At 39.3% G+C, this 18,791-nt stretch overlaps 1 protein-coding gene across 1 annotated transcript in view; it reads right to left on the bottom strand.

The window, feature by feature from the left end:
* Window positions 1-18,791, bottom strand: part of NELL2 (neural EGFL like 2) — a 385,297-nt gene that overhangs the window by 154,625 nt on the left and 211,881 nt on the right. Inside the window, exon 13 of the mRNA XM_052639941.1 lies at window positions 11,518-11,643. Coding sequence (XP_052495901.1) covers window positions 11,518-11,643 — 126 coding nt within the window. The remainder of the gene's footprint in view (window positions 1-11,517; window positions 11,644-18,791) is intronic.

Below are 18,791 nucleotides of genomic sequence, written 5' to 3'. Positions count from 1 at the left end.
TGAAATTGAATTACTGCTCCTCAACAATTAGAAAAGAGATGGGAACTGAGAATCATTTTTAAATATAGTTTTGGACAATTCAACAGTGAGAGCTAAAAATAATGTTAGTTTTCTATTATCACCATAATAAACTCTCGACTCAATGACTTGAAATGACATAATTCCTTATATTATAGTTCCATAGGTCATGAGTCCGACCAGACTAAAATCAACAGGTCTAGAGAGCTGCATTCTTTTTTGGAAGCTCTGTTGATTTTTTCCTCCAGGTGTTCCCCAGCTCCCAACCCACTTCATGTTCATAGCCAGTAAGGTTGCAAGTCTCTGACCATCCTTCCATAGACACATCTCCTACTGACAATAGCCAGGCAAAGCTCTTGTCTTTTAAGGACTTGTGTGATTAGACTGAAACTACCCAGATGATCCAGGATAATCTCCTCATTTCAAAGCCTTTAACCTTAATCAGATATGCAAAATCCTTCTTGCCATGTAAATGAACATATTTAAAGGTTCTCAGGATAAGGATGTGGACATCTTTGGAGGGACATAATTCTGTTTATCACAACTAGAAGCAAAGATAACTATTACTTCTAAATGCTTACTATGTTTCAGCTGTTATACTGATGATATTGCATGCTTCACCTCATTTGGTTCTAAAAACAACATGTAAGGTATGTAACATCATCCCATTTTAAAGATGAAGAAAATGAAGCCTAGAGGTTAGGTACATTGCTCAAGATCACAGCTAGCAGACAGCAGAACAAAGACTCAGATCCAAGAAATCTGGATGAGCTAGTATCCATACTAAAATACCTTAAAATATTTGTGGGGATGAGGGGGCTAGAGAGAAGATTAAGATTTGATTTGGACCAACTAAAGAGAGAAGCTCTGTGGAACACTTAGCCATTTCCTGTCTTTTTCCTTGTTGTTGTTGCATTTCCTAACATTTAAGGGATATGTATGTATGCTCAAATCTATTGTATAAAAATGCCTCAGGTTGTGACTTAATGGTTATGATTTTGTTCTAAAAAAATTCTAAATTCAGCTCTCATCAGACCACACTGAAAATATGCTTTCATGGAGTTCCAGGAATACTGACAAAGCATTCTGTCTTCTTTGAAATGAAATATCCTATCACCTTGATTCTAGCTCTGGTCTGCATTAATTGTTAGAAGTATCATCAATTTAATAATCATTTTCACAGCAGAAAAGAAAAATAACATAAAACAAAAACAAAGTAAAATACCGATGCTTCAATGTACACATCTCAATTAGAAGGTACAGAGGCTGAGTGAAATGTTTTAGAAACTATAAAATGTGTCTTAGAATTTCCAGAGTTTGCTGGCTTTATTGCTAACAATTCCATTCACACTAAACTTGCCATTATAAACAACCTATACTTTCGTACTTACTCTTCCTTCTTCCTGAAATTCCTTCTCTCACTCTCCTGAAATGTCTATTCATCCTTAAAAACCTCAATTTAAAATGTCACTTGGTGACGCCTGCCCCAAACCAGGCTTAAACCGGACTACTCACTGCCCCTTCTGAGCTGACCACAGCTCTCTGCACTTCCCTTTGTTACAGAATATACCACAAAGTACCGTAATGATTCATTTACCCCATCTCCTTCTATTAAATTGGACCCTACTATGCACCCAGATCAAAACTCTGCCGCCAAGAAAAGTGAAAGAAAGGTGTGACATCTTGAGTTTTTCACAATCATTCACACACAGTTCTAACACAACACATTTTACTCTTCATTCATGATTCTTACTTTTCAACCTGGAGCTCTTTATCAGTACTTAGCTGAAGTCGGTTAGTTAACTATTGATAACTTTTAATGTCTGCAGTAGGCAGCCTTTAAGAGAGTTTCCACTGATCTCCATCTCTTGATAGACATGGCTTTGTGTAATTTCCCTCTTTAGAATGAGCTGGATCTCAGTGCTTTGCTTCGAACCAATACACTTTAGCAAAAGCCATATGATGTCATTACGTTGGTTGGGTCACAAAAGGTGTTGATTCTGTCCTGCCAGCAGGTTCTTTCTCTGGCTGATTTTGATGAAACAAGCCTCCATGTTGGAAAGGGCCATATGGCAGGGAACCGAGGGAAACTAATGGTCAACAGCCAGGAAGGAACTGAATCCCCCAACTACAAAGGCAAGGTTAGAGAAAAACCCTTCCCCAGCCCTGGTGGACACCTTGACTGTAGCCATGTGAAAGACCTGAAAAAAGGAATCCAGCTATTCTATGCCCAGATACCTAACCCACCGACTGTGAGACAATAAATGTGTGCTATTTGAAGCTGCTAAACTTGGGGGTTGTTTGTTATGCAGCAGTAGATAACTAATAATAATGTTAGTCCCTCTGACAGAACTTGGTTTAAGCAAAAGAAAGCCTCTATGTGGTATCAGAAGTTATCTAAAGAAAGTAACAATCACTGAAATAGGTGGCAACAGATAGACTAGTGAAAATATTATCCAAACAGCGAGTGAGGCTCTGCTGTCATCCGGCAGAGGCACACAGGAGAGAAATGGCTCTGGATTTGAGAGAAGAAGCTCACTGTCTGAGTCCAAACCCATGACCTGAACATGATACTGCAAAGGCACCATGGCCTGAGGAGCAAAGGGGAACACAGGACTATGTCACCAGGAGGATACACAGCCACCGCAAGACTAGATCAGCAGCAGAGCCAGACGAACTCTGTTCCATGGAGCATGCAGTGAAGAGGCAGAAGGCAGGCCACACCTCCATTCTGGCTAAGGTGCCAAAGCCAACAGTCAAGGAAGGATGTGAAAGGCATCTTTTAAACCTCAATTTCAATAATTCTGTCCCCCACAGGTTGTCTGTTGCTAAGACACCACTATTATTCCGCTCCTGGCATGTATAATCTTTGTATTCCCCTCTGTGTGTTTTCAGCTCTGTGCTTTTCACATAAAAATCTCATATTAAAACTCAGATAATAATCCATTTGGGACAAAGGTGAATTAGGGTTTACCAACCAAGTCAAAGCCAGTGAGTCTGCTTAATGAGGCAGCTCCCATCACTTCAGTGCTCGGATGACCTTGCGCAGAGGCAAGCTTGTGCGGACGCACACCACTGGGTGTGCTCTCTGATCAAACCACAGTCGGGCTGGAGGCCATACATGGATACGACGGCTGGGCTGAGATGCTGCATAAAGGCTCTGACAAGCCTGGAAACCACTATATTGGTGCTGGTGTGCAACCCCCACTCACTGACAGATTCAGATAGCACAGACTCCTTTTCCAAGCTTTTCATCTTGAAAAAGGCAATTCAGCTCCCTGAGCCTTTGAGCCTATTCCATTTTGAGCTGACTGCTAATTGTATGCGAGCACATATGTGTTTCAGAAGAGAGATAAGCACATTGCCTTGGCCTCCACACTCACTGTGCAGACGTGTCTCACTTCTGCTCTCTGTAAGTTTTCCAAATGTGGTCTGAAGTTTTCTAAACGTTAACCCTTCCTGGTAACCACAGTACACATTCCTCTAGAGAGGTTTTCTTGATTATGTTTGCTTAAAAAACTGCTTTTCATTATTAATTCTTTGAATCCTGAGGCTTGGTATTTTAATTCAATTTTGTAATCATGTTTAGATTTTCAAGTTACTCAATAATTTAACTATACAGCATAATAATATAGAAGGAACTGTAGGAGATGAATGAGGTAGCTATTAGCATTAGAGGCTGTATTTTTAAATTTTAAAACCCCAAATCTGATTTTTCATGTTTAATGAAATATACCACAACTGTATCATATTTTGTAATGTTGATTCCAGAAAAGGACAATTTGCAATGATTACTCATAAAAATGCAAAAGTCTTTCCTAATAGTCATGGCAACTAATGGCCAGATGGTAGGATTGTCTGATCATTGATTGTGTGTCTTTAGAAAAGAAATCCACACGGAAGCAACCAGGCTCATAAAATCTGCCCTGCCTGAGAACTGACCAGACTCACTAATTCTCTACAGGCCATATTTCTACTCTGGGCAGATTAGTATCCACAGTAAGCCCTGGATGCAGCTATCTAGCCCCTGGGTATCCCCATCTAGCATTCATTCTCAAGAACAATCTGAGGAACCTCCCTGATCCTAGGAAGTACAACAAATCCTCCTATGGAAGGAGTTTTTCTAACTTCCAGAGAGAGTGCTATTCAGTTACACCAAGGTTTCTCTTTTCTTTTTTAAGCTCCCATTCATAGGTACATAATAAGTCAGTTGAATAAATAAAAATACATTGAATCTATAGCTCCAGCAAATCTATCTGTTTATAATAATAACAAAAATAATTCCATTGAAAAATAACCAGAGAGAAGTGCCCAGTTGAAAAAGTCCTAGGGAAATAAGACATTTCCTCAAGAGGATCACTTCTCTAATCACAATAGCAACAACAACAACGATAGTAGCTAACTTTATTAAAAATTTCTTCTGTGCTAGGTATTTTACTAAAGAGCCAAGGCCTTTTATAGTTAAAATTACTTTATTTAGGATTTTTGTGGGCACTGATATGCATATTTTCACTTCCTGTTCTTTACCATTGTTGTCTCTGATCTGTGCTTCTCCTGGCCTCCTATCCTTTCTGCCATTGTCCACAATACTTGTACTTCCTTCACAATTTATATACCAGCAATTATCATGCTACATGCACAGTGAATTATCTATTTTCTTCTGTACTTGTGATTTTGATAAATCCACTGAGAGCCATATTAAAGCAGATGATAAAAAAATTATTGTAGATCCATAAAATAAAATATCAACTTCAATTTAAATTCTTTTTGGAAGACTGAAGGACAAAAAAGAATAATATTATGTGGTGTTTCATCTCGTTAAGCACTTTAAGGAAATTACCTTTTCTAGCATTAATTAATAGAGGATTCAAACAAACACACACAAAAGAGACAACCATTTGTGGAAGGGGCATGCGTGGGTTACAATAGACTTAAAATCTTTGCTTTGGTTGCTCAGTAGTAAATCGTCTGCAACCTTCTGTGTATGTCAAATAGCATCCAAAACCCTAGAAAATGTTAGAAAATCAACAGTAATAAAACCTGAAAAATAGGATGGTAATGATTTTTTAAGAAGTCAGTATGGGCCATGTTAGAGAAAAAGAAGTAACCGCAACAATGAGATCATAAAATGTAAGCACTAGGAGTATTCACTGCTATAAAAAGTTAAGTACTTTAAGAAGTAAAACTCCTCGGGGAACACCAGAGGAGGCTCCGTGTTTAACAACAAAAATCAAGTATCCAGTAGAATTTTTTGTGCTTAGACACTTTATGAACTTTCTGTGATATGTGACAAGGACTAAAGCCAGAATTAGTAGCTCTGGAACAATGGAAGCAGTTAGGGTCAGTGCACAGTGAGGAGGTAGCAGGTTAGTGCCATTTGAGAGGCCCTAAGAAACCCCTTCTGCCACATTTTCCTAGGTTAAGCTAAGAACAGTTTTTTGGTTTTTTTTTTTTAATGTATATTATTGAAGTATAGTTGATTTACAATACTATATTGATTTCTGCTATACAACAAAGTGATTTAGATACACACACACACATCACAAACAGACACACACACACACACATATATATATTCCTTTCCAGATTCGTTTCCTTTATGGTTTATCACAGGATATTGAATATAGATCCCTGTGCTATATAGTAGGACCTTGTTGCTTATCCATCCTATACGTAACAGTTTGCATCTGCTAACCCTAAACTCCCAGTCCATCTCTTCTCCAACTCCCTTTTCCACTGGCAACCACAAGTCTGCCCTCTATGTCTGTGAGGCTTAAAACAGGTTTTTGATAAGAGAAAGAAGAGAAAAGAACTTGGGAGAGAGCTGGACTTACCAAGAAGGGGCCCCCTTTTGTGGCCAAAGGCCAATAAAAGGACACTGGGTACCATAAGAACTGAGTAAGGTCTAAAAAAACAACCAGGAGAGGAAAAAGGAAATTAAAAAGAAAGTGTGCATGCTATCTTTTTGAAGAGGTGACCCTAATTTCTCAACCTTGGCACCACGGATATTTTGGGTCATATAATTCTTTGTTATGGGAAGCTGTCTTATACTGGATGTCCTGGGATGAATGACTCAGAAAATAACCACAGGAAAAGCTCCCAGTTGAATGGGTTCCAGAAAAATGAGAATTTCCTCAAAGAGGTTAGTTAGTGTAATACTATTATAGGATGTTTAGCATGTCTCTGGCTTCTACCTGTCAGATGCCAGTAGTATCCCCCTTTCGCATAGCTGTGGTAACCAGCAACATGTCCACACACTGTCAAATAATCTCTGAGAGGCATGAAGGCAAAATCACCCTTGCTGGATACCACTGCCCTAAAGGATCAATTTTCTCCCTAAATTGGGCAGGATCTTTTCCATTCCTCGGTGGTAGCATGGTTTACCCTCCCCATTCCTGCTCCCACTCTAAAAAACTACACAAGAGTGGAAAGCTTACAAGCTCATCAACCTAAGAAGAATGAGAACTCCATTTTTTCATTATAATACTCAAAGCAGAGAGATATAAATCCTGAAAATCTGAAATAAATCTTTTCCTTCAGGATATTTTTATCCTTTGATAATTCCAAAATCTGTGACCCCCATCTATATTACCAGAACTATCTTATTCTTTGTCCACTACACAAGATTAATGTCAAGAAGAACTGTCTACACTGCTATATTCAAAATGGATAACCAATGAAGATCTATTGTATAGCACATGGAACTCTACTCAATGTTATGTGCCAGTCTGGATGGGAGAGGGGTTTGGAGGAGAATCGATACATGTGTATGTAAGGCTGAATCCCTTCGCTATTCACTTGAAACTACCACAACATTGTCAATTGGATATATCCCAGTACAAAAAAAAAGTTTAAAGGAAAAGAAAGGGGGGCTGATAAGATTGAGAAAGATGTCTCCAAGTTAATCAATGCTTATGAGAGTGAACCAAGAAAGGCATTCAGTTCAGTTCAATCGCTCAGTCATGTCCGACTCTTTGCACGCCAGGCTGCCCTGTCCATCACCAACTCCTAGTCGAGATAATCAAGACACTTTGTTATGCATAAAAATTAAGTTATTTTTATAATCAGAGAGAGAAAAAAATGGACTGCTAACATCTTGGCTTGTACAAACCAAACCCTTTTCTTTCCCTTCCCTCTGTGTTTTTTCTCCTTCTTTCTTCCCTCTCTTCCTCTTTTCCTCCCTCTTTTGCTTCCTCCCTTCTTTACTCTCTTTTCTCGTAGGTAGACCCATGTTTTTCTCCAGAATAGAAAAGAACATGAGGACAGAGATTATGAAGTATTAAGCATGAAAAAAAACCCTCACTGGAAGGAAAATTTACCAGTTTACAAGCATTTTAAAGTGCAGCATCAACACTTTATTAAGAATATAAAGTGTGTAAATGGTGCAACTGAGTCATCAATGAAACTGCAAAACAAAGTCAGAGGCCCAGAAAGTGACAATTTCTATTTCTTCTCTTGACTTCTGATTACTATAAGATCTGTAGGGGAAAAATTCCTTTTAGGGTTGAACTTAATGAAGTGAAACAATCTATAGAAAGGCAGTTTAGCTACTGAACATTATAAATTCAATCATGCAATTCTAGATAAAATACGAATCTTTTCTCCTTACTTGTTTTCATGTGGTTACAAATTGAACAAATGGTGAACAACATAAGAACTAAGAGAAAGAAGTCTTATCTCTGACCCCCCCTTTTGCCTTCCACTAACTGCATGACCAAAGGAAGGCAATTAATCTCTCTGAGCCTCAATTTCCTCATTTATGGAAGTTAGGAGATAGGACTTGGAGAAGGAAATGGCAACCCACTCCAGTGTTCTTGCCTGGAGAATCCCAGGGATGGGGGAGCCTGATGGGCTGCCGTCTCTGGGGTCGCACAGAGTCGGACACGACTGAAGTGATTTAACAGCAGCAGCAGCAGCAGCAGCAGGAGATAGGACCAGATTATCCTCAAGAATTTTTCCATCTCTAAAATCTCATCATGAGGAAACTCTAACTCAAATTATCTGAAAGTGACAGGGGGGGAAAAAAAAACAAAACAATGTGCAATTCTACCAACTATGGAAGGTGAATACTCTGTATTATACATAATTTCTATGCCAGAATTATAGGGTATAAAAACAAAAAAAGGCTTCTTTAATTGATCAAAGCCCTTGACTCTAAAGTAGCGCATATTGCCTTGGATTTTTCTTTAAATTAGAATGTCTATGACTTATTTTCGGGTAGGGTAAGCACACTTGAGTGTCTGCTGGGTACAGTGTTAACAATGTCACTTGTCATGCTATGGCAGGGTGCTCTTCACTAGAAAAGAGTGGATACAGAAGCAAAACAAATTCAGAACTTCAAGAGCTCAGTCACAAACATCAGAGAATAGTTCTGCAGTGGTGTCTTGACATTTATTCTGGAAGGCCTACTCCTGCAAGTATGTGAATGTCTGTTTCTAAAACTCAGAGAAAATAAACCCTAATGTTCGCAGAGAAACAAAGTCCTACTCTGGTCTTATGAGAGCTCTTAAAAAAGTACAGCTGTGATGTTTTCAGCCATGAGGCAAACCCACATCAGAGAGGAGTCATTTCTTCAAGCCTTCTGTACAGATGCTAATATGAAAGGGTGGAGGAAAAGATTCACAGAGAGAGAATTTTAAAATGCACTCCTTTACAGGAACCCTAAATATGTGCATGGTAAAGCATAAAATGTTTTGCCAAAGATCATCTGACTTTGGAGGACAAAATAAAATTCACCCATATTCCCAAGAAAATCTAACTTTTATGTATGGATGTAAATTCTCAAATTTGCAGACCTACTCATGTGGTGGCGGTTTAGTCACTAAGTCATGTCCGACTCTTGCGACCCCATGGACTGCAGCCTGCAAGGGTCCTCTGTCCATGGGATTCGTACTCATGGTAGATAGAAATTTCAGAGGCAAGAAAGTATCTTTTAAATGGAAGCATAGTAATAGCTTGTTGGAAATGCTGGTGCATCAGTAAAGAAACATATTCTAGCATCTGCCAGATCATGAAATCCCTGGCTCTGGTTCCTTAGGCAAAAAATTATGGCCTTGATAGCTTTTCCTAAGACGATTTCAACCTTTCTTGGTATCCCAACAAAGGGACAGTTCATTTTTATCATTGGATACTTTGAAATCTTAAGGGAAATTCTCCCTAAGTAGTCAAAAAAACAAACAAACAAACAAACAGTAATTTGTGGGATTTTATTTGGAAAGAAAATATACTGAGAGAGGTAGAGCCAAAGAAGGAGATGCTCTGTAAGGGATGACAGCTGAACTAGCCCTAGGATTCACAGCCAACAGAGAGGCTCAGGATGGAAATGAACCTCCTGAAAATACCCTCCCCGAAGAAACACTCCGCGTTCAACACTATGTCATATTTTGTGCTGTGTATTCTTCCTTACTTATCTCTAACAGTTTTTAAGATTGTGAGAAAAACAAAAAGAATCACTAGGAAATACAAAAATGTACAAAGCTTTTTAAGTCTCTAATGACAAAAAATTAGCAGACTCCTTGAAAATTGCTAACGCTGATTTTTAATGAGCACATCTTGAAATATCACTCTGAATAGTTTTATCTTAGACAGTTTCATTATTCTCTATTACATTGGAACTCAGAGTTACTGATATTACCAATATTATAGCAAACTATTTTATTCTTCATACATTTATTAAGACTTGTTCTTTTATATTCCCTTTTTTATGTTGAAAAATATCTCTGTAGTACTCCATCAGGATACTTTGCCACTCAGTGTGATGATTTTTTTTTATAAAGAGAAAGTGCAGAATTACTCCCATAATGTGGAAATGCCTAGGATGAACTAACAAAAAAGCAAGAATCTGTAAATCCATTGGCAATTCTATATTAAATATATTTTCTACCTTCAGAATATCTTTGGTTATTCTCCATAAGTTAAGAAGGCACTTCCCATTACAATTTATTTTCATGTTCTGTTTTATAGACACTATACTTGAATTTAGAGGAAGGACCTTCCCTTTGCACTAACTAATAAACAGGATACCAAGTACAGACGGTCCTCACTTTCAATGGTCCAATAAATGATTCTTTTGACCTCATGGTGGTGTAAAAATGATATACATTCAGTAGTAAATAAACTTCTGAATTTGATGTTTTCCCAGGCTAGCTATATGCAGCACGATACTTTTGTGATTCTGAGCAGCAGTAGAGAGCCAATGTAAACAACCGATACATTTACAACCATGCTGTTTTTCACTGTTATCATAGTATTCAATAAATTACATGAGATAGTCAACATTTTATTATGAAACAGGCTTTGTGATAGTTGAATTTTCACACCTGTAGGATAATGTAAGTGTCCTGAACACATTTAAGGTAGGCTAGGCTAAGCTGTGATGTTTGAAGGCTTAGACGCATTAAATACATTATCAACTTAATGCATTTTCAATTTATGGTGGGTTCACGCAGACATAACCACGTTGTTAAGTCAAGAAAGATCTGGAGTATGCAGTATTATCACAATAATGAAGACTTGGAAGAATACACATTAACAAAGGCAACATTTTTATTATAGATTTTGTATTTTTACCAGGAAGTGTTATAGAGTCCTTCCCTGGAAACTTCTCAGTATTGTTTGTACATCCATCTGATAAAAACTATAAGTTGGAGGTAGAGTGAAAATGACAAGGTAACACTTTAAGTGCTCTCCAGCTTTATGATTCTACGTTTTTCTAGAATATGACGTGTGTGTGTATATATATGTATACACACACACATATATAAATATATATATGCTGCTTCTATTTAAAAAAGCCAAAAGAATGTCATATTTCACACCCACATTTCTTTAATCCCCATATTCTGCAAGCTACTCTGCTAGCACAGTTTTCTTCCATATTCTATAGACTATAACGGGAATAGATTATTGTATTCCAGGACCGACTTTAGACACTAGTAACACTCAAGATACCCCTGAGCAGGTCTCTGGATGGGACTAATGGGAGTAATATTTCATAACACAAACATAAGCAAAACTTCTCTGAGGCAGGTATTCAACCACACTTCCCAGAGGAACGAAGTTTTTCCCTTTTCCTAGCACACCAAGAATCTTTTTCTGAAAACATCACATTATTTATGTCATCATTTCTCTATTCAAAAGTTGACTGTCATGTAGAGAAAATATTATTTAAGGGCTGTTTCTCAGATTTGCCATAGAACTCAAATTAGTGTTGAGTATAAGTACTATTTGAGTATACAATTATGCATTACTGATTTTATTCTTCAGTTTATCTTTACATTTCTAATAGGAATTTCTTATCCAGAGCAAGGAGATAGTTCTTTCCTTAGAACAGATTCAGAATTAACTATCAAATCAAGAAGATATGTTTTTACTTATGACTTGTTTTGTTGTAAGCGGGTATTTACGGCATGCTTCTCCAAATACTTGAATTTAAAAGAAACTTTCAAAAGTAAATTTAAGGCATAGAGGTAGTTTATTTCACAAATAGCCACTGTTTACCTGTGCATGAATAATCATCAATTCTGATGTATCCAGTTTTGCAGATGCACATGAAGGAACCCGGGGTGTTGACACACATCGTGTTCTCATGACAGTAATGGCGCCCTTCAGCACACTCATCAACGTCTGTGAAGAAAAAGCAGGGCAAGAGGTCAGCCATGGCAAATATTACAGTTTTTCTACAATTTTCTTTGGTGGTGAGAGGGCGAAAGTTACTAATCGAGAATAATTTTTAAAATGTATTCAAAGTATCTCTTTTAATAGAAACCTTTAATGTTGAAATGACAGAAACTATAATATTTTTTCCTAAAAGCTCTTGTTGGAGTTTAAAATATATCTTTTTATTCCAACTTGCATCATTCTAAAATATATTTCAAAATATCCAGCCCATTCATCTACCTTAGATAGAATGATAAAATGAATCAGAACGTAGAGATTGGGCTGCCTTCAATCACTGAGCATACCATATATTATTTTTTGATTCATTGGCTATTCTGTACACTTGGGGAGGCCCTGAAAGAGGTAAATAAAATATTCAATAAACACCAGAACTTGAAAATCTTCACTTAAAGATATGAAACCAACAACATGTAGTTTATTAGAAATATAGCTATCCCAGTAAGTGTTGAACAGAGATAAAATTACAGTGTAGAGCCTGATATAAAAAAGAAGCTGTAAAACAGCAAAATAAGAAAACATATTGAAGAACTTTCATAGTAATTTATATTCTAAGAATTGTTTTCTTGGTATTGCTTAATGTGTCTGAAGAAAATATTAATGCTCTAAGGATTTAGTGCAAACTAATAATCTAATTTTGTTCAATTATAATGAGGTTAAGGCTACGGCTAGAGGCCACTATTCATTTATTCCCTCTTTCAGTGAATATTTATGTTCTCCCTTCCTGTTCCAAGCATTGTTCTGGGGTTTACTGATGAAAACAGAAGGGCATGGGTAAGGTATGATGTGTCTTCAAGGATCTCCCATCTAGAAGGGAAGTAGACCTCACTTCTAGAAGGGAAGTAGATCAAAGAATCACAGTGAGTGTGGCACGCTGACAACAAAGATTGGCACAAGATAGTGGGCAAGGCCTGGGACAAGACCCTGAATCTCAGCTCAGCATTGTTGCTGCTAGGATGCTGGGGTAAGCCCCACATGCTTGTGTGAGAGAGGACTTATGAGTTCTTGGGGGAAAAAATGCCTCACTGATCTGAGAAACTCTTTACAACTTAGAGCTTTATTAAAGCAGAATATTTATGCTTTTCTCATGTGGCTCAACTGGTAAAGAATCCACCTGCAATGCAGGAGACCTGGACTCTATTCCTGGGTTGGGAAGATCCTCTGGAGAAGGGAACAGCTACCTACTCCAGTATTCTGGCCTGGAGAATCCCATGGACAGTATATAGCCCATGGGGTTGCAAAGAGTTGGACACCATTGAGCAAATTCCACTCACTTTCACGTAGACCATTAAGTTTCAAACATTTATTAGCAATCACTAATCTGTCTGTCAAAAATAAGAAATAACTATATGCATACACGCTGTTTAATTCACAATAGGCTGGGTTTCACATGCATTTGCTCAGAGAACTCAAATAACCTGTTGACGTAGATAGAATGAGCTTAACTATTACCTCCACAGAAAGGTTAAAGGACTTTCCTTAAGTCATAGAGATAATTAATTGGCAGATCAAAGCATGTGAACCTAGGTCTTTTGAACTGCTCCAACCACAAGCTTTCTTAAGTCTGTATTAAGATGAAAGAAACGTCTTAGTCTAGTTCACAAGTGGGTTTACCAGGTATACTTTGCTGGTCATAACCTCCTGCCAGGGACTCTGGTCCCTTGGATCCTGCCATATCTCACTGCATATTTCATGTATACTTCTGATTATTCCTTCTCTGACTCCAAGGAGCTCTTCTTCTGCTTGCCAGGTGAATGCTGGTGTCTCCTGGGGTCTGTCCCTGACCTGTTTTCTCTCTCCCCACTCTGTGCAATTATATAAATTGTTATGGCATCACTACCACGTGAAGTGATTCTTTAAAACATTTTATTTTATATTGGAGTACAGCTGATTCACAATGTTGGATAGTTTCAGGTGGACAGCAGAGGGGCTCAGCCATTCATATACACATTCTCCACCAAACCCCCTTCAATCCAGGCTGCCACATAACACTGAGCAGAGTTTCCTGTGCTATACAGTAGGACCTTGTCATACTCCAAGTTTGAGTGAAGAAACCTGCAAGTGCAAAGCCATAATAAGCACTAATAAGTACTAATTGGGAAGAATGTGAATTTTAACAATAAAACTGTCCCCATTTTATAGTTTCTCTCTGCATGGAACATAAAGCATTTTACAGGTATTTTATCATTATGTAGCACTCTTTATTAAGGGCCTTAATGCATTGACCAGGCAAGGTGCTTCTCCTCTAGAAGTCTACTTTCTCAAATCCTTGTGGTGAAGCCACAAAGTAACACTGACCTCATCTGTACTATTAAAAGAAATGAATCAATTATAGGGGAGAACTTGATGACCCCACATGACAAAAGTCATGCCATTCATATAAACTCAACTCTGCTTCCTGAGAGTGTCAAAAGAAGCAGCTGACAAGTCTCTCAGGCAGCTATATTTTAGAGCTAGAGGACCACTGGCAATCATCTGGGCTAACTACTTATTTTACAGATGAAAAGACTGAAGTTTAGAGAGACACAATTTTCCATTCAACTTCTAAAAGAAAGTCAACACAGTAAATTACAAGCAGCATACAAAGCCCTTCCCAGTTTGGCCATTATTTTCCTGACTTTACATTCTATGACCTCACTCTTTCTTCATTCTCAGTGTCCTGGCCACACCGAGCTTCAGGTCATTTCTCGAAGGGGCCATGCTCTTTCATACTTAGGTGCTTTTTCCTATGTCATTCTCTCGTCTCCTTCTCTCCCTATCACCACCTCAGTGGGTCTTGTCTGCCAATCAATTCACCCTTCAAGAATCTGTTTAACTATCTCTCTGTGAAAACTTCCCTAATGAAGTAAAATGTTCCCTATGTAATACTCCCTTGGAACTTTGCAAACGTTTCCATTAAAGATATATCCACTTTATCTTTATTAATTTTTGTAGGCTTCTTTTTCCCAATAAGTCAAATATACTCCTGAAGTGCAGGGACCATCTATTTGTGTTTCTTAACTCTGGCTACAAATTATACTTAAGTGAAAGTGAAGTTGCTCAGTTGTGTCTGACTCTTTGCGACCCCGTGGACTGTAGCCTGCCAGGCTCCTCTGTCTTTGGGATTCTCCAGGCAAGAATATTGGAGTGGGTTGCCATTTCCTTCTCCAGGGGATCTTCCCGACCCAGGGATTGAACCTGGGTCTTCCACATTGCAGGCAGACGCTTTACCCTCTGAGCCACCAGGGAATCCCATACTTAACTGAGATGCTTTTAAAAACCATTAGTTTTTGTGCTGACTTCCTAATTCTCACTCCAAATTCTTATTTAATTGTCTGTAATAGAACACACACATTATATTATTTTTAATCTTCTCTTTGAAGAATTTAATGTAGGGTTCAGCAGAATTTTTCAGTAAAGAACCAGATAGTAAATATTTTAGGCTTTGGGGGTCCATATGATCTCTGTTGCAACTACTTAACTTCTGTTATTGCAGCATGAAGGCAACCATAGACAATATGTAAATGAATGAGCCTGACAATGTTCCAATAAAGCTTTATTTATAAAATAGGAAGGTGAATCAGATTTGGCCCACAGGCCATAGTTTGATAACCCCTTGTTTAATGCATAATCAGAGTTAAGGATCACTCAGAAGGACCATGATGGCAAAGTAGCAGGGCATGAGGTTAACCTCCTGCAACAAACACATTAAAAATACAGCCACATACAGGAATTTTCACAGAGAGTCAACTAGAAACTCGAGAAGACCTCTTACACAACCAAAGCTGCAGGAAAGCTCTCCACATAATGAGGTTGAACAGAAAAGAAAAATAAAAGGCATTAGGACAGTACTGGCATCTCTGAGAAGGATCTGTAAAGGAGAGAAACTCCACATGTAGCCCCTTGTCCTGGAGGACCCCTTTCCAGCTAAGAGGTCAGCTGGCACTAGAAGGGCCTGGACTTTGCTCATGAGGAGTGTGTGCATGCTGGCTTGCTAGTAATCATGGAAGAGAGAGACAGAACAGATGGCTGCCCCCTCACCACAGTCCCAAGCACCTGAAATGTGTGCCAGGCAGGGCTGCTAGCACTCCATGACTAGGTGTTAACTTGGAGGGAACTCAGCTTAGCTGCACAGAGACAGCCCAGGGGGCCTGGGGAGTGGTTCAGGTCGAACCTTAAAGCCCACTGTCAGCACAGCATGCACATGGCAGGTGTGGGACTGGCATTGGAGCCATTATCAGTGCTCATACAGGTGGAGTTGGGTCCAGCTGTGGCACACTGTGGGCTCACATATGAAGGGAGCAGGTCTGGCCTTGAAGCCCATCATAAGGGCTCATAGGGTGAGGAGAGGTCTGGTTGCAGTGGACTTTGTCAGGTGGCACCAGATAAATGCATATCTTGAGTGGACAGCCCTGGGGAGGAGATATAGCAGCTCATTTCCAGATAGAGCCTTCTGGTTCCACCCATATCATCACACAGTTTGCAGCCAGATCTGGGGCACGCAACACAGAGGCAGTCAAGACTCCAGGAAGCAGCATAACCACCTTGATTCCTGCAGCCAGAGAATCCTATTCCCCAGCACCAACCCACTCCACACCACAGCCTAGAACTAGGTCTGGGGCAAAAAGTGGAGAAAGGGAGGCAACCTTGGGCTACTTCTGGGCAAAACCATGGATGCTTACACGGGCAGCACATAGGTTCACTGAGTCTCTTACTTCACTGGTGACATCCTTTGGGACAGAGCAAACATTTAAGGGCAACAGAGACTTATTGACTCTGACTCTCAGGGCTTTTACTCCAAAAACTGGGGAGCAGATCCTGCCCCTGACAGGGCTGTGACAGCTACAGAGTAAAGAGGCCTTGTCCAACATCAGTGCAGTCTCTGGATACTACAACACCAGTTGTAACCCCTATCAAAGGGATAATGGCCAACATAACCTGAGAAAGGATGTGGTTGACATCCACATCAAAAACAGCCCTTCCAACGAAAATATTGGAATAATGCAGTTTACACAGGGATGATCCCACATGAAAACAACCCTTCTGGATCACAGTGGATAATGGTTTATCCTAAATTCATAGAGTTACAGACTGTTAAGCAAAATGAAACAGCAGAGGAACTCCTCCCAATTAAAAGAACAACAGAAATCTTCAAAAGAACAAAGAACAAAGCAAACGTCACCAGTCTTCTTAGTCTAGACCCTTAGTTCAAAAAGGAGGCAACAAAAATGCTAAAGGAATTAAGGTGATCAATAGAAATGCAGACAACTGTAACAGGGAACTAGAAACTATAAACAGGAACCAATCAAAATTAGACAACTGCTAAGCTAAAGATCAATCTAGAAGTAATGAATAGCAGATTGAAAGACACAGAAGAAAGATTAAGTGATCTAGATGATAGAATAATTCAAACACCAAATCATAACAGCAGACATAATACAAATGGAAAAACAAACAAAGAAAGAAAAGACCAATGTAGGAGATCTATGGGATAATATAAAGCATGACAACCTATGTATAGCAGGGATTCCAGAAGGAGAAGAGAGAGAAAATGGGCTTGAAAATGTATTTAAGGAAATCATAGCTGAAAACTTCCCCAATCTAAAGAAGAAAACAGATACCAAGGAATAGGAAGCACAGAGGGTCCCAAAGAGACTCACACCAAAACATACTGTAATTAAAACAGAATGAACTAAAGATAAAGAGAGATTCTAAAGGCAGCACGAGAAAAAGGATCAGTTACAATGGAACCCTTACAAGGATATCAGCTGATTTCTCTGCAAAAACTTTGCAGGCCAGAAGGGAGTGTCCCGATATATTCAGTCTTGAAAAAACCTGCCACCTAATATACTCTACCCAGCAAGATTATCACTGCAAATAAAAGGTGAGATAAAGGATTTCTCTGACAAGAAAAACGGAAAGAACACAGCAATGCTATCTATACCTACTCAAAATAAATATTGAAAGCTCTTCTTTAAAAAGAAAAGAGGGAAGAATCTATAGGAAAGCAAAACTCACAACAGGAAAGATAAATATATAAAAATACATGAGATCTATAGGATAATATAAAGCATGGCTACCTATGCATAGTAGGGGTTCCAGAAGGATAAAAGAGAAAGATGGAGTGAAAATATATTTGAAGACATTATTGCTGAAAACTTCCCAAATCTAAAGAAAACATAAATATCATCTTCAGTAAAACACTGAAGATCACTTAAGCCAGTGTGTAAGTTAAAAAAAAAAAATTGTAAAAGCAGTATAACTACAATTAACAGTAAAAGGATAAACATGAAGATGTAAAACAGGACATCAAAATCACAAAATGACGGAGAGGAGTAAAAAACTTCGTTCTTTTAGAATGTGTTTGAACTTTCACGACTACGTCTAAAGCAAGTAGATATAGTCATGGATCAACACACTTAAAAACCAGGGTAACCAAAATCAAAACCATACAATAGATTGACAAAAATCAAACAGTAAAGAACTCAGGCAAAATACAAAAGAAAGCCATCAAACAACAAAAAGAAAAAGAAAGGAACAAGAACTACAAAATGGACCTGGAAAAAAGCGTTTAAGATGGAAATAAGTACTTTACTTTAAAGAGCAATGGACTAAATGTGCACTAAGCACAGGCGGAGGCGGGCCGGCGCACTAAGCGTGGCCGAGAGCTACCCCACATCCGAAGTCAGGGACAGCAGACCAGAGCATCAGGCTGCGACGGCACAGGAACGGCCGGGAGGAGCCGCCCCGCGGTCCAAGGTCAGGGGTGGTGGCCGAGAGGAGCTACCCCGCGTCCGAGGTCAGTGGCAGCCGGGAGGACACACCCCGCGTCCGAGGTCAGGGCGGCGGCCGGGAGGAGCTACCCAGCATCTGAGGCCAGAGGCGGTGACCCTGAGGAGCCACCCCGAGCCCGAGGCCAGGGCCGGCGGCCGGGAGGACCAACCCGAGGAGCGATGGCTGCGCAGGTGCAGGAGGGCCTAGAGGAGCTATCCCACGGTGAAGGTCAGGAATGGCGGTGGTAAGGAGATACCCCTCGTCCAAGGTAAGGAGCAGTGGCTGTGCTTTGCTGGAGCAGCCATGAAGAAATACCCTACGCCCAACGTAAGAGAAACCCAAGT

The sequence above is a fragment of the Budorcas taxicolor genome, chromosome 5 (assembly GCF_023091745.1).
Source record: "Budorcas taxicolor isolate Tak-1 chromosome 5, Takin1.1, whole genome shotgun sequence".
NCBI classification, from domain to species: Eukaryota; Metazoa; Chordata; class Mammalia; order Artiodactyla; family Bovidae; genus Budorcas; species Budorcas taxicolor.
This window is presented reverse-complemented; position numbering and strand designations above follow the sequence as displayed.